This window comes from Aspergillus mulundensis (assembly GCF_003369625.1).
Source record: "Aspergillus mulundensis strain DSM 5745 chromosome Unknown scaffold_7, whole genome shotgun sequence".
Classification (NCBI taxonomy): Eukaryota; Fungi; Ascomycota; class Eurotiomycetes; order Eurotiales; family Aspergillaceae; genus Aspergillus; species Aspergillus mulundensis.
In genome coordinates this window covers 1,416,673-1,440,091 of record NW_020797895.1, presented here as the reverse complement: position 1 = coordinate 1,440,091, position 23,419 = coordinate 1,416,673, and the positions used below count along the sequence as shown (strand labels likewise).

The window sequence follows — 23,419 nt, the reverse complement described above, 5'->3', positions numbered from 1 at the left end:
CAATTCGTTAGACCCAAACAGTGTGGTAGAAAGCATCAATAGTACTCCGGCAAGGCCCCAAAGCTCGGCACCTCATCGCCACACTTAAAGTCAAGGCTATACGCCTTCGCAGGCATAAAGCCATTCTGCCAACCCGTCTTATAGCTCCACTGCGGCGCCGACTCCGTGTGCCACGTCCAGTAGAACCAGCCCTGTGCTTGCTCAAATGCATACATCTGGGCCTCCGCGTATGTTTTTAGAAACAGCTTGTAGTCATCTGAGTAATCTGACGGGTCTGCGTTGGCCTTGGTACAACTGCAAGTGCCCTGGTCGGCCGTGGGACAGTACATTGTTGAGTCGTCCGTAGAGTATGTCCCTTCCCAGCGAGTGCCGCGGCCAATATTGTTGAGGTTTTTAGTGCAGTCAGTGTCGGCTTGTGTCCATTCACCACATATAGTAGGGCCCCAGCTTGTTCTCGTCAGTGTCTATCTTATAGATAATAAGGAGGACGTACCCTTCAGAAGTGGAATTGACTTCACCAATCATGCCGACCCAGTCATTGCAGACAAAGTTGATCTTTGCGGTGTGATTGAGGACGATTTGCGCGACATTGTAGATGGTGTACTGGTGGGTGTCAAGAAGAAGGTTTGGCGGTCCATTCTTGAGCATAGTCTTCCACTTGCTGAGGTTGAGAAAGCCGTCGTGGAAGGCTATCTTCGCGGTGATGTTGTTCTTTTGGACCAACTCGGTGGCCGTGGTAGTCCAGTTGAGGACTTTCTCGACGTCCAGAGAAAGCATGTATGGTTCATTAATGAGGCCGTAGATGGCGATGACGTTCTTGTATCGGTCTTGCGCAAAAAATTTGGAGATCTTCTCGTGAAATTCGAGCGAGCGTTGAGCAAACGTGTCGCCGTCATCGCCATTTAGCCAGCGAATGCTGCCCTGCCGTCCGCTGTGGTTCATGCCATTTTGACTACCCGGCATACCGTGCGGATCAAGATTCACTCGCAGCCCGTACTTGCGGCAGTACTCGATAACGCGGAGAAGATATCGCCAGGAGATTCTGGCCACGTACGGCTCATCATCCCTAGGGTTCACTGCCCAGTAGGAAAACGGGATTCGGACATGGTCTATTCCAGCTTCAGCCATATCGGCAAAGTCTTGCTCGGTGATGAATGTTGCGTAGTGTTCTTCTAGAACGTGAGCGGCTTTATCGCCCAACGTTGTGGTCAATGTGTACTCGTCGACCACATCCGACGAGTATCCTTCGAACAACGAGGGCTTAATGAACGGTTCGAGGGAGAGCAATCCTCCAATATTAACACCGCGGATTGGTTGCGATCCGTAAGGGAATGGCTTGTTGAGTGCCGGTACGTTTTCGTTTGGCGCGACAGAATCGTCCCAGGTGGAGTTCAAACCCATGATAGAAAGACCGCCGACAGTCTCGTCCGTGTAGGTCACGTTGAAGTCTGTAGTTTCGTACCATGTCCATGGGTCCAGGACGGTGCCTCGTGCGGATTCCTAAAGCCGGTTAATATCAGTCAATGATAGAAGATAGCGGGCGTACTGGAATACTGTCGTGATCAAGTCCATCTAGGGCTGATTTGTCACCACCCCAGTCTGATGAATCAGCTGAGCTAGAGCCGGAGTCCGAATCAGAGCCTCCATTTTTATTGTTTGATACAACAACCGCGACGACAATGATTATGATCACGATAACAAGGACAATAGCTCCAATCCACCACCATTTTCTTCGCTTCCAAAACGGTACTTTTGCAGCTGATGCATCATTTTCCTTTTCCCAATGTCTGTCTCTTGGCGGTCCTCGCGCACCCCCGCGCAATCTGACTTCCATATCCGGAGCCCTGCCTTCTTCAAGGTACGCTCCGGACACAATACGCCCTTTAGATTGACCCCGAGGGACCTCATCCGGGAACGGTGCGAGAGTGCGCGTCTGCCCTTCAACCGCTGCGCGCTTCCGCCTTCTTTTCTTTTCTGCTTTGGCTTCCTTGTCAGCTCGACGTTGCTCCTGACGGTCTAGCTCTTCATGCTGTGCCCTGAGTTTGGCCAAGGCGTCGGCATTCAGCAACCCAGCAGAACTGTTCGACGAGTCCGTGCTCTTGTGTTTAGAGGTTCCGCCACGCCTCTCTCGCTCGCGCTCTCGTTCTCGCCGGCGGTGTCTTCGTGCAGCGTCTTCTAATTCCTCGTCGTCCAAAGCGCGATCCCGTCTTGTCCGTGACCCCCGATCCCGATGTGTTTGCGGCGCGGGATCGTTATCGTCCGTACGTTTTCGCCTGTGGCCACCGTCCCGGTCCCGTGTACGTTCTCGTTTGCGAGGAGACGTAGCCGGCGAGGCCCTCGATCGTTCCCGTCGTCGCTCCGTATCCGACCGGTCTCTCCGTGGTTCCTCCGCCACATCAACTATTTCGTAATCGTCGTAAGAATCGTAAGCTCGTGAATCGGCCGGTGCCCGGCTATAGCCATCCCGTCTGTAACGCCGGTCGCGCGGGTTGTCGTCGAAATCGTCATCATCGTCTTCGGACTCGTGGTATCGTCTGCGCGATTGAACGCGGGATCGATCTCGATCGCGGTCGCGACCATACCGGTCCCGACTGCGGGATTGGCTGGGCATGCAATGGTGTTATCCGAAGAATGCGGTGTCTCGCGTCAAAAGGCGGAATACTGGTGCTGCCCGCGGAATTCTATCCCGTGCGGAGATGGCGCATTGAAGCTTGAGGAAGAACCTCAAGGGGGAGGACACATGAGCAGCAATGTCGTCCACACAGTGTTTTCGCCAAGTAGGGGACAAGAGCAGCCAAGCTGGCCAGCTGTTTTCTCGTCGTCGTTGCCTGAATGTTTCAGGATTTCCTGATCGGGATAGCGTGAGGCTAGCACGTGCCCAACCACGAACTCAAGCACGTTATGGCAGCGAATTCCATGGGACATGGGGTTATCGCGAACTCTATGACGCGAATCAAAAATCTAATGCCGAATGAGGCTCCAACCAAGTTCTTTATTTCACACCGTCTTTGTCAGACGTTGATTGCCAATTGTGGCTGCAGTCCTGCAATCAGCGTGCTTCACTGCTTACTGCTGAGGAATCGCGGAGAATCGATTAACCGCGGCCGAGACGGAGCCCATCGACCGATGCTCCGAAGCCAGCGGCACGTTTCCTTCGATGGCCCCAAAATGATCCAATTGGCAAACTTAGCCAATGAGGCCAAGGCCAGCAGAGCGTGGCTATAATGGTGGAGGCGCAGTGGATGCATGAGTTGACCCCATTTTGTGCCTGAGAGCAAATGAGATCCATGGAATCCACGGACCTTTCAGCAGGGTCTTTCAAGTCCAGCCGGGCGGCGCCTGCGACAGCCCCAATTTAGAGACGAGGCAAATGTGACCGGAGCTTGGCCTCCTCCTTCCTGTCAAAAGTGTCTCTCCTGATCCAGAGGATCCTCTCGCCAAAATTAGCCTTCTCCTCCTCAAACGGCTGATTTCCCGCTCATGATCCAGGCTCTCAAATTCGAGGCTGTGAGGTGCGTTGTCCGTTCAGCGTTGAGTCTGTTTATTTGAACTGCGCTGCAATTTTGCCCGAAGTCGAGATTGCGTCTTCACATCGGATCCTCCAAATCGATAAATGAGTGACCAAGTGGCCCCTGCATAAGCCTCTCAATCACTTTCTTCAGCTTTGCTGCTTTGGCAAGCCTCCCAGGTCGCGCCCGCCTTGAGTCCTTTCTGAGAGACAATAATCTCCGCCATGCGATCTGGCTAAAAGTCTTTGTTTTTCGCACATTCATTATTCCTCCGAGTAATAATTGATTATTCCTGACGCTCTTTTGTCCTTGACCTTCTACCTTTTCTAGTAATCTCTTTGCTCCGATTTCTTCTTCTATACTTTCGTTTCAGGATGGCGGGCCTCATGGTGAGCCCGAGTCGCTATGTGGCGGCCATCGTCGTCTTCCTCCTCATCTTCAACATGTACCTTTTCAACCGAGTCATCCGTCTCAACACGCAAAATGAAGCCCTTGAGATGTCCCTACATACTGCTATCCCCGCCGCGATCACCTCCAAGACAGATCCCGCCACTGTAACGGTAACTGCCACCGTGACGGCTACAAAGACCCTAAATGCCGAGAAGACCGCAAACGCGCCCGCGCCCGCAGGCGACACAGAAACCGGCACAGGCATCAAACCCCTCCTCGCACACGAAGCGTCTCCTACGTTCCCCGCGAAGATCTGGCATAAATGTGGCCCAAAGGGTGTCAGCGAGCAAGCCCAGAAGTTGATGAAGCTATGGCTCGAAAAGAACCCCCACTTCCGCCATGAGCTGCTCACCGACGACAGCGCCGACCAATATGTTCGCGAAAACTACGCCGACTGGCCCGACGTGCTCGAAACATACATGGCCCTGCAAGTGCCCATCCTCAAAGCCGACTTCCTCCGCGTCCTCATCCTCTACGCCGACGGCGGTATCTGGAGCGACCTCGACGTCCAAGACGAAGTTCCTGTATCCGGCTGGATTCCCGAGAAGTACACCAAGGACACGGAACACCCGGTCAACGTTGTCGTGGGTATTGAATTCGACGGATGGCAGTTCACCAGCTGGACGGTCATGGCCAAACCGCATCTTTTGCATTTCAAGAATGTCATCGAGTATGTCGTTAAGCAGCTCAAGACCACGGCGATAGAAAACCATGTCTCTCTGTCACAAATCACCAAGGCCATGGTCGGTGAAGTGGTAGCCGTTACAGGCCCGCAGGCTATCACGATGGCACTGCTCCAGAGCGTCTCCGAGGAGACTGGCCAGGATATCACGAAACAACACATTCATCAGCTGAAGGAGCCAAAGCTCATCGGCGATATCATGGTCCTACCACAAGCCGCCTTTGCCGCGTTGCAGGGCGGCAACCCAACGGATCAGGGCCCGTACCTGGTATCACATCAGTATGCCGGGTCATGGAAGAACGAGGTCGGTGGAGAGGAGGGTCAGAATGCGCCAAAGACACAGCAAACCGCGGCCTCTTCATGAATTTTCTCTAGACTTCCTTCCTTCTCTTCTTCGCAAATTCTGTTCTTTAGCTTCTATTGTCTGTTTTCATACACGCCGGTCCGGGTTGTTTTACGCGTTGGATATAATGATTAGACGCATGTATCTACACTTTGTACATAAGGTAGCTATCTATATACCGGCATGAGAATATCTAATCTGTTTCAAACAAACGAGATAAGCTCGACCAGACACGACCTAATTCAGGTCACCAAAAATGACCTTAATACCCTGGAAAGAAAAGCGATATCAAATCGTAACGCCTGCGCCGCAAGCAAAGAAAAGAAACTCCTCTCCAAGACCCAGTCTCAACAAGAGCGACACGTAGTACAAAAATAACCAAACCATCCAGTCGTCCCACCAACCCTCCCCAGCCGAATCCTGGTCATGAATCCGGCGCCCTAGGCTCAACCCATTTCACGCCGTGGCAAGGATGGTCCTCCCTCCACTGACGGATGACATCGGTATTCCATCCCGAAAACACACGGTGCCCGTCCTTCGTCGGCCACCTCTTCGCGCCGAGACGGAACGCCTGCGTCGAGACCTCGCATTTCCCGTCCGTGTCGTACCGCCACTGGAAGCACTGCTTCAGCCCCTTGCAGGCGTCGCGGCAGGTTTCGAGGGATGGGGAGAGCGCGCCGGCGAATTCGATTCCGATGTTTGAGAGGTTGTCCCAGTCTTCTTCGTAATCGAACATGGTATCGTTGGGGAAGGTGAGGTGTGAGAGTTCGGCGAAGGTAAGGGGTTGCTAGGTGGGAAGGTATTATTAGTTTGTTTTCTTGAAAATGTGGAAAGGAGGGAAATACAGTTAGGTCTGGCCGGGCCTGCTCGAAGTCAAAGATCGCCGCCCGCTCCCGCGGGTGCAGGTGGTGCATCGTTACAACGGGCTGGCACCAGTGCGTCGGGCCGAAGGGGAGCGTCGATGGCTTCTCCCCGTTGATCTGCGGGAACATGTTCTGGACCGTGATGTTGAGCTCCTTGCGGATAGTATTCGCGAGCACAGAATCCCCGCAGCAATTCGACTCGAAAACATCGTCGTATTTATTCGCGAGCCCGGGCTCCCCACCAATAAACTGCTCGAGCAGCTTGCCCGAGATCATGATCCCGCTACCACCGTGCGCAAAGGGGTCGTTCATAAAGTACGCAACGGAGCCGTAGTACAGCGGCTCCGTGGGCGGCGAGATCCGTTGTAACCATAGGACAAGATTTGTCCAAACAATGTAGGTATCCGTCTCGAAGAAAAAGTACCAATCGCGGCCCGGGCGCTCCAGCCACGCCTTTTCCACCAGATGCAGGAACTTGTACTTGTCCAGCTTCCATGCATGTTCGCCCTTTAGGCGTGCCATATCCTGATTGGTGCGACGAAACTCATGCTGTAGCCGGTACAACTCGAAATCCGGGAGGGTGGCTTTGAGGGTCTCGTTGAAATCGGCGAGGGTATCGCGGATCCGGTAGGGGCCGATTTGCTCGTCTAGGTCGGAGAAGAGAAGAAAGTCCTCGGTGCAGCCGAGAGTTGTGAGGAGTTGCGTGGGCAGTTTTTCGTAGATTTCGGTGGCGCCGGTTTTGATCACGAAGACGACGTTGCCGGGATCGGCGAAGGCTTGACAGCGGCGATCGCCTTGCACAGCATTGCTGGGGTTATATGGGGTGGCACTATTGCTGCTGATAGGAGACGGCGAACTGCTCGGGGTAGTGGTATTTAAGTGGTCGTTAATTGTTTGGGTTTCCAGTACTGGGTTCACTGGACGACTTGAAGATAGAGACAGTGGGATGTCCTCATACTGGTAAAAGAGCAGCGAAAGAGTGCAGGCCAGGCAAATGGCGGCCAGCGCCACCCACGCGGTCTTCCGGCGCTTGAAATCCGGTGATCGCATGGGGAAGAAAAGAAAAGACAGGATGAGGATTAAAAGGGAGTGGCCGTCGTCGACATGAGGTTGAACGCCAGATTCCAACCAAACGCTGACGAAGCCAGGCAGTCAGGAATGGAATGGAACAACGCTTCTCCTCACACTCTTTTGTCCACTTCCAGACTTCCGCTCCACAGCCAGTCATGCATCATCATGGTCCCATCCGACTGCGATGCAGTGGCATCGTTCGTCGAGTTTCAGGCGTCCGGTTTGATCTTTAGCCTGCCTGCCAATCACAGCGCTAATCCCCGCTAACTGACACTACGTGAGACTAACTGCAGCCCGCGCCTCGCTGCCGCCTCCACACAGTCTCGACTGGCCGGCCAGCGACTATCCGCACCGCTTGATTGGCATAAACTCGGTGACTTGACAGGGTTCTTCTGCAGGCCGAGAGCTCGCAAGAGGGCTGGATTCGTCCTTGTTATCTTCAGCCCTTGTCGGACGCGGAATTCTGCAATATGCGCACCTTACGAGGCAATCAATCCTAGGCGCCGTTAGGAAATAGATCATCCCATCAGCGCAGCTGAGAGCCGAGTCGGCTTTGTCTGGTCGATGACCTGTCATCCTGCCTCTACCACAGGCTTACGAAATACGTGCTCCTTCGTTTCAGCCTTGTCCCTGCAAGTTCCCTTACGGAAATACAAGTTCGGGGCCGAATGACGACGGGGGCTATGGCGTTACTTATCGAGCCACTCAAGGCCGCGTACAGGCTCAGCAGCTGAACGGATGCCATGTGCAGATTCCAGGGACTGTACTCCGTACGAAGACGGAGCTGGTCCACATAGAGGCCGAGTCTGATCTGCACTATGCACGTCTACGAGGCTACGAGCGCCGAGAACATGCACTTGAGGCTTACTGAAGCCCAATAAGAAGGACAAGAAGCCCAAGGCCCAGGTTGGCCCTCTGATTCTCCCAAGTTTGTCTCGCAGAGAATCTGATGCTGTGTCGCTCGGGATCATCTTTCCTACCTGCGTCCACGCCTGTTCTCTAACAAAGCCCTGCAAGTTCCACAACTCTATCTCTGTGCGTGCTAGGCAGGCGTAAAGGAAATGAAGTCCCTCGTCTGTTTTCTCGCCGTCTATGGCATTAGCCTTTGTTATGCCCAGTCAACATCGAACAACTACTTCTTAAGCCCCGGCTCGCAGCAGGCCCAACTTGACAGCGGAAACAACACAGACGAGTATCCTGTCTATCCGCGAGACACCGACTTCGTATTCACTTGGACGACCAACTGGACGAGAATCAGTCTCGTCCTGTGGCAAAACGAAAATGCATCTTCCCTTACTCTTTTTGGTACGTCCTGCAACCTTACAACTTTCTTGGCCCTATACTAACCAAACGCTCCAGAAAACGAAAACGACCAACCCATCTCATACAGCTACGACATGAACCCAGACGTCAACCTAACCTGGAACGACGTGTTCTTCGCGACATTGTGGAACGATAACCGCGACAGCGAAGGCGGAATCCCCTACTTCTCATCCTCCTACTTCCGCATCAACGCCTCATCCCCAGATCCCTCTACCACCACAACCTCAACCTCAACTCCAACCTCAACCCCAGGCACCAACGACACAGCCTCAGACCCGCAAGCAACCGACTCCTCCTCCGACGACGGCCTCGACACCGGCGCGAAAGTCGGCATCGGCATCGGCGTCGGCCTGGGCGTGCCCGCCCTCGCCCTCGCCGGCGTCGCAGCCTTCTACTTCCGCAAGCGCGCCAAGGCCCTGCAAGCGCAGCAGCAGCAGTTGCAGCAGTATCCTGGTGCTGGTGGTGGTGTCCCGGGGATAGGGCCGTACGGGCCGCCGCCAGCACCGCTCTCGGAAGTTGCTGGGCCTGCGCCGTATAAGCCGCCGACTCAGTGGCGTGGTCCGAGCGAGGTCGATGCGGCGAATACGGGCGTTGGCGTCCAGTCGAGGTTTCAGGAGCTGTCGGGACATTGAGTATGTTGACGTGCCGGTGCCATCGCAATGCTGGACTAGTCTGAAAAGCAGGGCAGGGCAATCACTCATCGTCTGTCTACTGTATCCTTCACTCTCATCTGGTCATAGACATGAGTCCCATGTTCCGAACTCGATGCGTTGCGGTGTAATGTCGGTCAATATCATGTTATGGTGCCATGGAGCCTCGTTCAGCGTCCTCGTTCCTTCCCTTTTGGATTCCTATTCTAGCCCCCCGAGGTCTTTGTTTCTCTTGCATCCTCTCCTCCTATACTAATCAGCCTACTTACTATATACCTCATTTCTATATATACATGTATCTCCGTGTACCTCTACCCCGGCCTGTCCTACCTGCGATGCATAATTTTTCCCGCTCAATGGTGACACAATTTATATTGTACTCGACCCCATACTTCCCACGTGCGATCTCAATTTACTCTCCTATCGCCGGAGAATTATGCAGGACTCGAGGTCTCTCTCCTCTACCATGCATATCGAACACAGATTGCGATTTGCTATACCTCCAGACTCAGGTGGTCATCTTGCTTTCTCATGATACGCCACGAGGTAAATATGGTAGACTAACGACCAGCTAGCTCGGTCTCAACCAGTTGGCTGCTTCTTGCTTGCTGAATGAATCGGCTACTCGATGTACCAGGGAGATAAGCAGGTATTCAAGAACCAGCGTCAAGCGCTAAATCCATTCCAAACTATCTATAACATATCCCGGGGAAATAGTACATGTAAAAGCAAGTATAAGTCGACCATCATTACAAAACAAGAAGCTCACAATCCGCCCGCATATGCATGATGCACAGGAAGGATGCAACACGTCTATCACATATAACATGAATGTGACAGGAACTGGAAAAAGAGTGGGTATCGGCATCGGTATCACCTATAAGTATAGTCCAAGAATTCAGATCACAAAGTGACAGGCCACTTGAGACGGATCACAAATCCAAGCAGATAGAGACAGAAACGGAAAATGGGGGAACGTGAGTGCATCCGAATGGGAATAATATGCAGATACAATCAGTAGATGGCAGTGATTATGTATGTCCGGGCGTCATATGTCAGTCAGTTGAGTCAAGAGTCAGATAACCACCCCGTTCTGTTAACTCCGGAGCAGACCCTAGCAAATAGATAAATGAATGAAATGAGAAAAACGGAAAATGGAGGCGGATCAGCGCTGAAGCCAGGGGAATCAGATCAGGTATCAAAAATGGAAAAGACATTGATTATGGTATTTGACTGCGACGTGGATGTCGACGTTGGATCCAAAACTCGGTATCGATGTATCATCGCAGGCCGTCAATATTCGGTTGTTCCGATTGCTTGTTTGATCATCGATCGCCAACACTCTGTCGATGAGGTTGTCCAATAGTGTTGCTGGTAACCTATGGAATAGACCAAGATTCTCGCCAGCTGGCTCGTGCACGCCATGGTCCATTCTCGACGGGCTCGGCTATAGATTGCTTCAACAGTGCACTAGTAAGCACCCTCGCATTGGTGTTTACTAGTGCATCCGCATCAAATCAGCTGATAATCTGTCGGGCGCCTTCCTTGCCAAGAACACCGGGTTCCTGCGGCTTCGGACTCCTGTCACGTCCCTTCTTGCGGCTCAGGAAAGAAAGCATGCCGCTGTTGCTAGACTTTCCTTTGCTGCCAGCATCATACCCTTCGGCGGGAAGGGTGGAGCTTTGATCGGCAAGCTCGCTCCAGCTGCCCGCTTCCTCAAGAACCATCTGCACACCACCTCCCTTGCTAGTCTTACGAGCCGTCGGCCGAGCTCGTGCTGCGGCCGGTGGAACGAAAGGACGGGCAAAGTTGGGAGCAGAGGCAGCTGGCGGTGTTTGTGATGCGGGGCTCAAAGGCTGGCTAGTTGTGCCTTCCAAGGCCACACCAATGGAAGACTGGTTGTCGGGGAGCGTCAAGCGAGAGGGCGACCCTTCCGTACGGGCGGGAGAGCCTCGAGTCGAATCAGGCTGAGAGTAGTGTCGTGAATGCGTTGATGAGGCTGCGGTCTGAATACAATCTTCAGGGTTCGCGGCGGACGCAATCGCTTCAGCGGCATTTCCTTGGTAACTCACAGCCGTGTAATCGAACGGCTCAAACATTGTTTCGATCAATCGGTGGAGCTCGTCCTCACGAATCTCCTTTGCAGTCGCATCCTCCCTCAATTCGGCTCTTGGCTTCTGTCTTCGCGCTCTAGCCTCGAGCGGAGCTTCCTCCAGAAGCAGTTCCTCCAGGTCGTACGTAGCATCAAAGTTCGTCTTTTCGCTAGATGGGCGGAACACTGGCGGCACTTCTTTTCGTTCCAAAGCCTCAAAGTCAATGTCCGCCCAGAACGGGTGCGAGGTGAAACTCTCAAAGCTGACAGCGCCAATTCGTCTGCTACGGTCCTTCTCCATCAATGCCGACATGGCTCGCAAGCAAGGGATAGAGACGGCGGGGTTGGTGACGTAGTATTTCGGTTGCGCTTTCTTGATGTTTTCGCTGAGCGTGTCCTGAGACCGGCCCTCAAAGGGTCTCTGTACCCATATTAGCCCGAATCATAATCAATACAGGCAGTCTTCCAACCTTGTTGTAGATGCACTCATAAAAGGTAACCCCCAACGACCACCAGTCGACTTCGAAATAATATCCTCCACCTTCGTACACCTCCGGAGCAAGATACGCTAGCGTACCTGATTTACTCGTGAGAGGTTTTCCTGGTCGAAAGTCGGACGCCACGTTCTGCAGCGAGTCAGAGCAAGCCCATATTTGGACACCGAGTGGAGTACTCACAAAATCTGCAAGATGAACGTGTCCTTCTGAGTCTAATAGCACATTGTCCGGCTTGACGTCTCGATGGATGATGCCTTGCGAGTGAATGTATCGTAAAGCGCAGCCGAGCTCAGCGAGCCAAAATCGCACTGCTTCTTCCGTGAAGCATTTTCGGGAGATGTGGAATCGCAGATCACCACCATTCATTAAATCCACCACAATGTAACTTGTAGAGTCAGTAACATCCGAGACAGAAATCGGCGATATGAACGCACATGTACTCTATGTCCTGAAAACTGTATCGCAAGTTGCAGAGGAGGGGATGATTGAGATGCTCGAGCATTCGACGTTCACGAATGATATTTCGCACGCTCTCCGAACGGACAACTGAAAAGAAGCCGATCAGCAATTGACTAAGAGTAGTAGAAATGAATCCGTACCTTCTTCTTTTCGGATATACTTCAACGCAAATGTCAAGCCCGTGTCCTTCTTCTCAACAATGCGGACTTTGCCAAAAGCGCCTTTCCCGACAACTCGAAGCAGCCTGAACTGGTTCAAGTTCACTATCCATTGTCAGCCATACCTTCAACCCATTTGCAATGTAAACTGCGCGAGCCCGGGCCCATTGCGAAGCTTGCACCAATCCAAATAGGTACATACCCTCATTGTCGGAGGCGACCTGTCTCCCCTGGGAGTTTCCCATCTAGAAAGCAATATAGAACCAGAGCGTGAAATCGTCGTATCGAATTAACTGCGACAGCCTTCCATCCGAACGTGTAGTCGTTGCTGAAGCGGCAAGTCCGTGGCCTCAAAAGTTGCTCAGGAGCTGGTGGAGATCGGGGAAAAGAACGGAGGAGAGGGCGGAGGAGGAGCGGCGGGCGGCGGGGCTTATAGGGAGATTATTGAGGATTCACCGCATGCAGTCCTAGACATAACAGGTCAGAGGTTAGATTGAAGGTCTCAAATAGACAAAGAGCTGTCTGAGTCCGCAGCCGGGCGTGTGCAGGGGATGCCGGTCGAGCAGGGGAAAACGGCGGAGGCAGGGCTGTATAGAGGAGTGACGTACGTACCGGGCCGAAAAAAGGAAGGAGCCAAGAGGAAGGACTATAGATTGACGGGGGAAGGGTGGAAGGGGAAGAAAGCTGAAGCAGAAAAGAGATGTGGTGAAAAGGAGAGGGTTCGTCGACTGGCGACGGGGGCAGTTGATGGAGGCGGGCCGCTAGTCTAGCAGTCTGGGATGTGGATGTGGATAGAGATGAGCATGCAACTGGGCCTGCGCAAGGAAAAAGTCAAGATTTTTGGCAAACAAAGACCAAATCGCCGAATGGATCAAATACGAGGCCTCGAGGCTCGCTCCTCATTTTTCCATCCTTCGCCTTCGCGAGGAAGGTTCCCTCGCTGTCAGTGTCACTATGCCACAGCTCGTGGCCGCCACGTTTTTCATTCATTTCGTTCGCAGGCTGAGAGCTGGCCGGCTGCAGATCGCGTTTCATCCTTCGCGCTGCCTTCTGACCAGTCGCTCGCGCCCTCATCCTTCCCCTTCACATGAGACCGATCTTAAGCCCGTCTGAGAAACTTCGCTTGTAGTTGGTGGCGGCATGCTTTCTTTTGCTTTGGCCCAGTCTTACGTGTTCTCTGCCTTCTTTTAAGACTTCTAGAAGCACTTTCCAACCCCAACTCAGGGGCTGAACCTACATATCCATCCTCATGGAGCCCTCTACCGTTATCTCCACCATTCGCTGACAGGGCCATCCACACTCAAACTCCGCTGTCAGCCGTCGCAGAACGACTGTGCTCACAATATGACATGTAAGAACTTGTCCCATATATGTCTCCCATGCTACTCATCAGGTAAATGCAGCCGATAATATGTACTCTAAACAGTGCCAAGCTCCAGACAAAGAAACAAAGAAACAGTCCCGAACTGAATGTGCAGAAAATTATTGCCCCAACCTCCCAATGCAGCCTTTCATAACCAACACTCGCGCCATTCTAATGCCATCCATTGTCTCGGACATAGGCGGTCTTCTACCACCGTCTACCATAAACAGAGTTTTCGCTTGAAGGCGCTCGCCTCTCTTGTTTGCCCTTGCGATCACGAGAGCTCTCCGAGCCGGCATCTGATCGGCCTTGGCTGGACGACTCATAGTCCGGTCTCAGTAGATTACCCTTTTGCGGCGAGAACTCCAGACTGCTCTGGCCGCCCGTGTATCGCGACTCGGCGTCCTTGCCGAAGAGAGCCATCATGTCGTTCATCGTCAGTTTGGCAGCCGCCGTCTTGCCCTCAATTGTGACGTTGGCCAGTTCGCGCTTTCGATCTTGTAGATCCAGAATTCGCTCTTCGACAGTGTCTTTGATGATCATCTTGTAAATTTTGACATCGACAGTCTGGTTGAGACGGTGCACACGATCGATCGCTTGCTCTTCCACAAACTAAATGCCGAAATTAGTGTCGCGTGTCAGCGGCGCGGGGGAAGTAGTAAGCTTACTGGGTTCCAAAATGGTTCCAATATGACCACACGACTCGCTGCAGTGAGATTCAGCCCCAACGCTCCAGCCCGCAAACTACAAAGCAGCACGCGAGTTCCCCGGTGGTTCCGGAGTTTCTCCAGGCTCGCCTCACGGAGGTCATTGCGCATGCTTCCGTCGTACCGTGCATAACCAATGTTCGCGCGGTTGAGGAATGGCTCAACTTTGTCAAGCATCGATGTGAACACAGAGAACACAATAACCTTAAAGTCCGGCGCCTCGCGTCGGAGAATTTTCATCAATTGGCGGATCTTGGTCGATGGAAGCACCTGATTATCGTCGTCTCCAGGGTTCAAGAATATATCATCATCAGAGTCATCCTCAACCTGCGGCGTCCGGCGATGTCCCCGCTGACTGGGCGATTCAGGTTCATCGTCAGTTTCAGAATCATCAGATCGAAGCCATTCGCCACCTCCTTCTGCATCTTCGTCGTCGGATCCGCCAGCTTTGCCTAGGGACAGCCCTGTACGCTGACCTTCGGGGACAAGCCATTCGCCGTCCTCCTCTTCTTCATCGTCGCTATCCATCACGACCTTTCTATTTCTGTGGAAGCGAGCCATACGATTTTCTGACTGGCGTTCTGATGGAGATGCGGTGAGATCGACGATGTCCTTGGATGCCTTCTTCTTCTTGGCTCCATCTGAAACGAAGGGTGTGTTGAAATCTTTCTCACATTCGCTGCATCTGCTACCACCGCCGGTAGATTCAGCCTGGCTCAGTGTCATCTGACAGATGTCGCACTTTTTTGACACGACACTCAGTGCACCGAAGAGATCCGCCACATCATCCAGATCATCATGTTTCTTGGACGACGACTTGTTATTCGAGGTGCCGGTCTGTAGCAGGATATCCTTGTCCTTAGCCAGATCGCTTTTGACCAAATCGGGATGGTTACAGCACTGCCGAAGCCGCAAAAGCAAGGTCAACGCCCCGGCGTAGTCAATCTTAGAGTCGCCCATCATCTTTTCAAGACTGTTGTCTGTTCGCTGCTCCAGTCGCCCGTAGAAGTTCTTCTCTCCCGGCATAAAGTCTACTGCCACCTTGATCACCTCACGTTTAACAATCTGGAAGCCGGGGTTTTTCTTTTTCCCAGCGGCTTCTTCGCCAGGCTTAAGGTTGGAGTTGAGTTTCAGCACATCCTTAGTACGGCGCTTCATGAAGGCCTTTAGGACAACCTGTAACCGTTCAATGGCAAGTCCACCACGGCCATTAGCTAATGGCCGAGTGATCTGGTCTTTCCAGTTAGCCAGATCGTTGTACGGCTTGATTCGCAAAAACCTGATGAGACTCTGCAGCTCGTCGAGATTGTTCTGCATAGGCGTTCCTGATAGGCACCAACGGTATTCGGCATCTAGTGCATACGCTGCCTGCGTTGCCTTTGCGTTACGGTTCTTTATCGTGTGGGCCTCGTCAAGGATGATGCGGTACCAGTGGACAGAGAATATACCTGCCTTCTTGTCGTTCTTGGCCACTGCGTTGTGCTCGGAAGTCAGGGTTCCGTAGGTAGTGATCACAACATCGTGATCATCCAAACGGCCAGTGGACTTGGCTCTGGCTTGGCCATGGTAGACAAGTACCCGAAGCCTGTGAGATGACTCAACCTTGGTTTCGATCTCAGATTCCCACTGTTTGATCAATGCAAGAGGTGCAACAACCAGAGTGGATTTGCTCAGTCCTTTTGGGAGCTTTCGCGACTCGGCACCCTCTTCATCACTGTCGTCGGATTGTTCGTCGTGATCAGACAAGGCAGGTCGCCGTCTCATCCCGTCTTTAGGTTTTTGATTCGTGAGCATCAAGGCAATGGCTTGGACCGTCTTTCCAAGACCCATATCATCTGCAAGAATTCCACCCTTTGGCAGTACACCCTTCTCTTCTTTTTTAGGCTTCAGTGAGCCAATTTCTTTGGCGCACATCCAGTTGACTCCCTGCCGCTGGTGGGGGAGCAGTTGAACCTTTAGTCCCTCGACAACCCCATCGTCGTCTTCGTCTTCACTATCCTCCTCGGTTTCCGATGCGTCACTGGCGTCCTTCTCGTCCTCAGTCTCCTGGGCTTCTGCTTCTTCAGCATTCCCTTTAGTGGTCGAATCGTCGTCGTCCTCGGCGCTTTGAGTCTCATTGACACTCACTCCCTGCAGCTGAGCGGCAAGGTCATCTATATCCAGGCTTTCATCTTTGGCCTTCGGGCTCTCGCTCTCTTGTTTCTTTTCCTTGTCCTTCTTCTTCTTATTCTTCTTCTTATTGCCCTTGGGCTTTGATTGCTTTTCATCTTCGTCTTCAAACGCTCCTTCTAGCAGCGCCTTGATATTTTCGTTAGCCTTCGCTGTATCGACCCAGTCGCTTGCGTCTGAAACTCCGAAGCGGGGCGTTCGAGAAGTGGTAAATCCACCTCCACTGGGTGTTGATGTTGTCAAGTCGACAAAGTTCTGCAAGTTCTTAGCCGCGGTAGTCTGTTTCAACGGAGAAGCCTTGTTGGCAAAGAAGGTCTTTGGGGCTTTAGGCGTGGCGAACGTAAGATTCTCGGGACGACGGATCGCAAAGGCGTCATTATTGACAGGGCGGGACATTCGGTTCTCATTGTATGCGGAAGGACGGACAGGTTTGAAGGGATCGAACGGCTCCCGTTTCTTCGGCGTGGATACGGCGTGGGGAGGAGGAAGGTTGGGCCGGCTCGCATCTTGATGAAGAGGGTTGTGCGGTCGGTGGCTTTGCTGTGATCTATGGTGCTCTGGTCTAGGGCGGTTCTGCTTGGGGATATTAAAAGGGTTGTTGCCGTGGCTTTGCGGGTAGGTCTGGCGGCCGAGTGGTGATGGCACCCCGAACTCTGGCTGGTGTGGTTGTTGAGGACGGCTCGTCTTTTCTTTCGGTTTCACCGGGGTGGTAAGATCGATCGGGGCGTTGCTTTCTCGAGCCATGCTGTCCAGGCGGATTGTATCCGTGCTTGACGAATCGTTCCCCTAATATTCCTGCGGTGAGGTCGGTCCCTGGTGCCTGTTCCCCTTGTCTGGCTGGACCTAGATCCAAGTCGGTATGGTAGAGCGCGGGATTTTCGAGACAGGGGATTTCTTTGCCGCGAAGGAGTCGAGCACTATTGCAGTAGACTGCTGCTTTTTTTGTTGCCTCGTTAGTCTTCAGTGTCCTGGCTCGCTTGCGAATTGACTCTTACGCTGGCTTCTGCGCTCAAGGGCGTCAAAGTTGTCGCGGGCAAGACAGAGCAAAACTGCTTAAGGATCTATATTCTATTCATCCATCTGTCGGTAGGGTTAGTGAACGAGTGAACGAGTGAACAAACGGTCAAGGTCTGGAATTTGGGTGGTGTGTGGGTGGGAAGCCGTCACTTTTCTCTTATCGAGTTATCGCTCGTTTGTTTTGGATTTTGCCCCAGCAACCGAGAGCGGGGTGGCCTTGATCAATGATTGACATGGCCAGTGCAGTAGTATTAGTCTCGAGGGGTCAAGGAATAAATATGACATTTAGCCACATTATTGTTGCATCAAGATACAGGAGCCTTTTTCAGCCCCATTGCCGAGCTCCCTTGTTGGTTTCTTTTGTCGTGTGGTGTCTGGCATACTCCATGGATATATTCAGAGCAAATTCAAAAGTATAGTTATCTAGGGTTTTAACAAAGCAAATGGAGATCTTCTAACATAAAAAGGACCAAAGAACTAAGTTGATATGGCTTGCACACTGAATATAAGAGCCTCCTCGGCGTACCCAAACACCCTGTAATATCTGCCACCGGTCTGCATGTAGCCAGAGACCCCACCTGTTTTGGTAGCCACGCTAAGGACCAAGGCCATGGAAAATCACTATTCAAACAGGCAGATTTTGGCTGTAGTTATACAGGCTAGCGGGTGTTTGTAGACCTTCAAGCCGGTAGGGGGGCAGCTAAGCAATGCTTTGCGTATAACAAAAGGAAAGGTATCTGATCGCTTGAAATTAGAGATTCATTAAAGATTGTAAGTAGAAGTATCTAGCCATGATTGCCCCTATCGAGGATATAGCAACTCAGAAGCATAATCCCATCCCGGCCCGTAATTTAGTTATACATGACCGCTCCGGTAAGGATACGGTTCATTCTCGTCCGATGAGCTCTCAGTGGTGATGGTCGTCCAGGGCGCTGCAGCCAAGTGCAACGGTACCTCCCTGTTCTTCGTTAGCTGCACGCAACTCTTATCAGAAGGCACTAGACTTACCAAGAGGTTGGCCTCCGTGCAGCATTGGGGCTCGGATGTGCACTCGTCATCGTAGGCATGGCCTGTTGAGGTTAGCACAACGTCAAGAGAAAAGTGACTGCCTTTTCAGTAGACATACAAAGAAGACCGATGGAACCAACGACTTCAGCGGCGTTGACGCCCAAAAGCGCGAGGATGGGGTCAACAGTGGGGTCGAGAGGAGTGGTGAGGGTGCCGCAGCAGAGGAGAGGAGCAATGCAATCCGGATCCCGCTTCTCGAGGCCGGCAGTGGAGGGAAGGGCAGAGGCCAGGGCAGAGCCGGCGACAGCGAGGACAGAGATGGCAGTGGCGAACTTCATGTTGATTGTTGGTATAATGGAAGTAAAGACTCGAAAAGCGGTTGTTGCAGAAGAGCGCAAATAAGAGTCTGGGTTCTTTGGGATTAAGAGAGGCTGTTGCAGTTGGTGTCTCTCTGGGAGGGAATTCCGAGCCCTATATATACGTTCGACCACGATGGCATGACGAACAACTCAATGCAATCCAGTCCAAAGCTTATCGGATCATCAAATGCCCTTCCTGAACAAGTAGAGGTGACTCGCCAGGATCCAGCAGAGCCGTCCCTTTCGCCTGAAGAGGTCGGCTTCGGGTTCAGGCCATGCCTCGGTATACAATTCAGGTCTAGAGCCAAGAGCCAACCCAAAGGCATTCCAAATCAGAGATAGGTTGCAGATCCCTCCACGTAAAGAAGGCCATGGTACGGTCAGCAAGGTATCTTGACCTATGAGAACGACTCCATGAACCCGATGTCTTGATTCCGCCGCAGGCCCGCAGACCCAACTAGATCGATCTTGGCGAACGACGGATCATCTCCTGCAACCTGCAGGTACTGCCAGGATTCCAGGAAACCCCTGGGAAAGAACAATGATGGCATTGGCTTGTCGAACTCTTAGACTACGGTCAGAGCATCGGAGTACGTTTTCTTCTTTGAGCCGGGTCTGGTTATCGGCTATATCACCCAGGCATATCGGGGTAGTGGTACCGGATAGAAAAGTGACCTCAGCGAGCAGAGCGAATTCCGGTTCGGGGAAGCGCTGCAGGGTCTGGAGCAAGAAGACGCTTGGAAGCAAAAACGAATCCCGGCTGTCGTCACTCGTCGCAAAACCATAGTTCTGGGTGTGGGTTGGTCCAGCCTGTGAGCCGCGAGTCCCTTATCAGTGGAACTGCTTTCAAAGACGCGGAGAGATCTGGTATCGAATGAGATCGACAATCAGGCTGAAATATCTCCAGGCTGTGTCAGCAATTCGGTGACTGGACATGGTCAGGGATCACAACTCCGGAACAGATAACCAGAATACGACTATACGTGCGGAGTATCGACGATCATGCAGGCTAGTCTCCGGGGGGAAAAGGAAACAAAGTGTTAGTTCAAGCCTCCGCCACTGACATCTACGCATGGCCGTGCGGCAAATGCGGAGGATGCACTAAAAAAGGGATGTCATAGATAGCCCGGGGCCTCGTTCCTCTGAGAAATAGAAACTGATAAGATTTGGTGCTGAAGTCTCCAACAGCAGCGCCTGACCGATCATCGGGTTGGCAGCTCAGAAACCAATTTTCATTTGCCGCGATCGAACTCAAGATCGCCGTCAAGAGAGTTGTCTTATCTAGAGCCTGAACTCTGTTCATGACTTCCTTGCCCAGATCGAGCATGGAGAGGATCCTTCGCGCTCACAATGGATCAGGCGTCCAGAATAATGGTTCATCTGTGATAAACTTCCGGCTCCTGGGCGTCCGACGAACAATATGATCTATAGAACGTTAACTTCCAGCTCAATTGCAAGATATGAGATCATTTACGTAAATCAAGCCGTAGGATGGTTATCAACGAAGATTCAAGGTCAGCATTGAACCAGGGAATCACTCGGTTGACCGGAGGGGTTCCTGGGCTTGCGATAACCGCCGGTTGAGGACATAATCCAGTATCATGAGAGTCAGACACTCAGACTGTGTTTGCCCAAGGATCTCGCGACACGAGTTCGTCCTCTCCTGAAGAGTCAGAGTAATGTCCAGAGTCAAATTCATAATGCAGAAAAACACGGCCAGTATACCACATGCTGGCCGCCTCAGGCAGAAGTGTGGCCGTGCATTAATCGGGCGGTGTGCCAAGTCCACCAGCCACAGCACCACTCGCGACACAAAAAATCGGCTTCCTTTGGATTCTCAATATCCCACCGCCTGCGAGCTCACCGTCTCCGGATTTTCCAAGGCTACCTCGGTTTGTGAGGGGCTTATTTGTATCCTTCAGGTCATACTCGTTATACTCTTGTGGTTTTTAACCCGCGAATTCTGAACATCATGGCCCCCATCTCCATCGCAGATATCGTGGCGGCCCTCCCCGCGGAGGACACCTGGGGTCCTGCCACCTCGGCGGACAACATGCTTCAGGGTGTCCCCTATGCTCCCTTCTCCAAGGGTGACAAGCTTGGCCGTATGGCCGACTGGACCGCCGACTCCAAGGACCGTGACCGTGGCGGTCGCCAGGCGTACAACCGCAACTACAGAGGTATGATATCAGAGACTCGCCATGCCTTGGGAGACCATTCTAATATTTTTCTTACTACAGATCAACAAGTCTACGGAGCTGGCTCCTCCAGCCTGTTCGCCGTTCAGGTTGCCGAAGACGAATCCTCCTTCTCCGTGGTTGACAACACTCGCACTTCAGCTAAGCGCACCTTTGGTCGGGGCGGTGGCACCGTTTTCCGTGGCCGTGGCCAGCGCGGCGGTATGGGACAGCGTGGTGGCCGGGCTGGCTTCCAGCGTGTTGGTGCTGGTCGCGGCCAGGGTGGTGACCGCTACTACGACAACCGTGGCGCTCGTGGCAACCGTGGTCGTCGCTTCGGCTGGAAGGACTACGACAAGCCGCAGAGGACCCGCGAGCCTTCAGTCAACATCCGCCCCGATTGGTCTATGCTAGAGGAGGTTGACTTCAACCGTCTGTCCAAGTTGAACCTCCAGGCACCTGAGGGTGAGGATGTCGACACTTACGGCTTCCTCTACTACTACGACCGCTCTTACGACAAGGCCCCTGTCAAGAACGCCGAGCGCCGCTTGCAGGCTCTTGAGCGGGCTGCGTACAACGTCACCACCTCGCAGGACCCCGTTATCCAAGAATTAGCCGAGAAGAACGAGGCTACCGTCTTCGCTACCTCCGATATTCTCTCCATGCTCATGTGCGCTCCTCGCAGTGTGTACTCCTGGGATATCGTCATCGTTCACCAGGGTAACAAGATCTACTTGGACAAGCGCGAGGGTGCTTCGCTTGATCTTGTGACCGTCAACGAGAACGCCGCTGATGCGCCCATGGAGGTCGCCGAATCCTCTGGCAAGCAAGACACGATCAACACGCCTAGCGCTCTCGCCATGGAGGCTACATTCATCAACCACAACTTCGCCCTCCAGACCGTTGTCGAGGCCAACAACGCCAAGGTGGACTTCAGCCACCCTAACCCCTTCTACAACGCCGACGAGGAGACCGAACCCCTCGCCTCCAAGGGCTACAAGTACCGCCGCTTCGACCTCTCTCTGGAGAGCGATGAGGAGCCTCTCAACATGATCGTCCGTACCGAGATTGACGCCCTCATGAAGAACCCCGCCAGCGGTGAAGACCACCAACTGGTCGTCAAGGCTCTCAACGAGTTTGACAGCAAGGCCCAGGGCTCCGGTGGTTCTCTCGACTGGCGCAGCAAGCTCTACTCTCAGCGTGGTGCCGTCGTCGCCACGGAGATGAAGAACAACAGCTGCAAGCTTGCCCGCTGGACCACACAGGCCATCCTCGCCAAGGCCGATGGCATGAAGCTCGGTTTCGTGTCTCGTGCCAACCCCCGCTCCGCCGCCGCTCACGTCGTCTTGGGCGTTGCCGGATACAAGCCCCGTGAATTCGCCGCCCAGATGAACCTCAACCTCGGCAACGGATGGGGTATTGTGCGCACCATCGTGGACCGCATTCGTGCCCTCGATGCGGACAAGGACGAGAACGAGGTCGTTAAGTACATCTTGGTCAAGGACCCCAACCGTTCCGTCCTTCGTCTGTACAGCGTTCCCGCCAACGCGTTTGAGGAGGACGATGAGGCCGCTGAGGAGGAGCAGGAGGTCAAGGGTGACGAGGAGGAGGCATGAAGTAATGAATGTGTTCTGTTTCCAAGATATGAGATATCATGTGTTTAGATGCCGTTCATGTGCATATTCAAAAGTACTAGATCACGAGTCCAACGAGATTTTGGGTCATTTATATCTGTTCTTGACTGATAATTGCGTATATGTTATTCGCAGTTGACCACCGTTTCATACTGTAAGTTGAGGTTAACCACCTGACCTGGCTAGACAATAAAACCCGCACCAGTCGAACTCCCACTTTCCTCAGCTGTTCTAACCCCGATCACATCACCAGACACTCCCACGTTCCTCACTGCCTCACTGCGATCTCAGTTGGATTCAGCATTCAGGTCCCAACAGCCAGCTAGACCCTAGGGTTCGAAGTTGGAATACCTAGCCTCACTAAACAACTTCACGTGTACGGAGTAAGCTCTTCGAGCCCGCAGACAAGAAAAACGATCGTCCTGTCATCCGAACGCCAACTGGATTATGGACACTATAGCAAAACGTCTTCGATGTGTTCTCCCGGCGTTGTCTATCCTAGGTCCATGGATCATTAGAGTGGCTGACACTTGTCTTGTCCAATTACATGGATGCCATGCTCAGCTGCAATCTGAACTGATACATTCTCGCATCCTTTGCTATTATTCCAAGGTATCTGTTTATTCTGCTGCCTGTCATGCCATGCTTCAGATTACCTCAGCGGGGACTGAAGCGGGTTTCGACTCTTGAGATCAGACTGCTGCACGAGTCATAGCATCTCCACATCACCAGATGACCACCAAGGAATCTAGGCTGTCAGGCTTGAGCTCTCAGCTGTCAGGCTTCAAGACATGTCCTAGTGGATACTACTCGTCACTTCGCTGAGCCCGATCGCCTAGCATGAGGTTAATGCCACGACAGATTCGGTTAAACCGCATGAGCACCTTT

At 52.8% G+C, this 23,419-nt stretch overlaps 8 protein-coding genes across 8 annotated transcripts; 3 read left to right on the top strand and 5 right to left on the bottom strand.

Moving 5' to 3' along the window:
- Positions 1-35: 35 nt before the first annotated feature.
- exg2 (putative exo-beta-1,3-glucanase) lies at positions 36-2,611 on the bottom strand (the record flags this gene model as incomplete). The annotated part of the gene is made up of 3 exons (XM_026749284.1): positions 36-447; positions 494-1,500; positions 1,547-2,611. 3 exons carry the CDS (start codon positions 2,609-2,611, stop codon positions 36-38), a joined length of 2,484 nt encoding a protein of 827 aa, XP_026602374.1.
- Positions 2,612-3,883: 1,272 nt separating this feature from the next.
- Positions 3,884-5,005, top strand: DSM5745_07267 (glycosyltransferase family 32 protein; the record flags this gene model as incomplete). Its single annotated transcript, XM_026749283.1, has 1 exon — positions 3,884-5,005. One exon carries the CDS (start codon positions 3,884-3,886, stop codon positions 5,003-5,005), a length of 1,122 nt encoding a protein of 373 aa, XP_026602373.1.
- A 403-nt stretch (positions 5,006-5,408) lies between these two features.
- DSM5745_07266 (glycosyltransferase family 31 protein) lies at positions 5,409-6,897 on the bottom strand (the record flags this gene model as incomplete). The annotated part of the gene is made up of 2 exons (XM_026749282.1): positions 5,409-5,771; positions 5,830-6,897. 2 exons carry the CDS (start codon positions 6,895-6,897, stop codon positions 5,409-5,411), a joined length of 1,431 nt encoding a protein of 476 aa, XP_026602372.1.
- A 1,082-nt stretch (positions 6,898-7,979) lies between these two features.
- DSM5745_07265 (uncharacterized protein) lies at positions 7,980-8,873 on the top strand (the record flags this gene model as incomplete). The annotated part of the gene is made up of 2 exons (XM_026749281.1): positions 7,980-8,223; positions 8,278-8,873. 2 exons carry the CDS (start codon positions 7,980-7,982, stop codon positions 8,871-8,873), a joined length of 840 nt encoding a protein of 279 aa, XP_026602371.1.
- Positions 8,874-10,408: 1,535 nt separating this feature from the next.
- On the bottom strand, positions 10,409-12,342 carry DSM5745_07264 (serine/threonine-protein kinase; the record flags this gene model as incomplete). The annotated part of the gene is made up of 6 exons (XM_026749280.1): positions 10,409-11,404; positions 11,454-11,609; positions 11,661-11,865; positions 11,915-12,026; positions 12,080-12,202; positions 12,300-12,342. The coding sequence occupies 6 exons, from the start codon at positions 12,340-12,342 to the stop codon at positions 10,409-10,411; spliced, it is 1,635 nt and encodes a 544-aa protein (XP_026602370.1).
- A 1,325-nt stretch (positions 12,343-13,667) lies between these two features.
- DSM5745_07263 (putative SNF2 family helicase/ATPase) lies at positions 13,668-17,080 on the bottom strand (the record flags this gene model as incomplete). The annotated part of the gene is made up of 2 exons (XM_026749279.1): positions 13,668-14,072; positions 14,129-17,080. 2 exons carry the CDS (start codon positions 17,078-17,080, stop codon positions 13,668-13,670), a joined length of 3,357 nt encoding a protein of 1,118 aa, XP_026602369.1.
- Positions 17,081-18,260: 1,180 nt separating this feature from the next.
- On the bottom strand, positions 18,261-18,699 carry DSM5745_07262 (hydrophobin family protein; the record flags this gene model as incomplete). The annotated part of the gene is made up of 3 exons (XM_026749278.1): positions 18,261-18,311; positions 18,362-18,423; positions 18,480-18,699. The coding sequence occupies 3 exons, from the start codon at positions 18,697-18,699 to the stop codon at positions 18,261-18,263; spliced, it is 333 nt and encodes a 110-aa protein (XP_026602368.1).
- A 1,993-nt stretch (positions 18,700-20,692) lies between these two features.
- Positions 20,693-22,513, top strand: DSM5745_07261 (eukaryotic translation initiation factor 3 subunit D; the record flags this gene model as incomplete). Its single annotated transcript, XM_026749277.1, has 2 exons — positions 20,693-20,900; positions 20,961-22,513. The coding sequence occupies 2 exons, from the start codon at positions 20,693-20,695 to the stop codon at positions 22,511-22,513; spliced, it is 1,761 nt and encodes a 586-aa protein (XP_026602367.1).
- Positions 22,514-23,419: the final 906 nt, after the last annotated feature.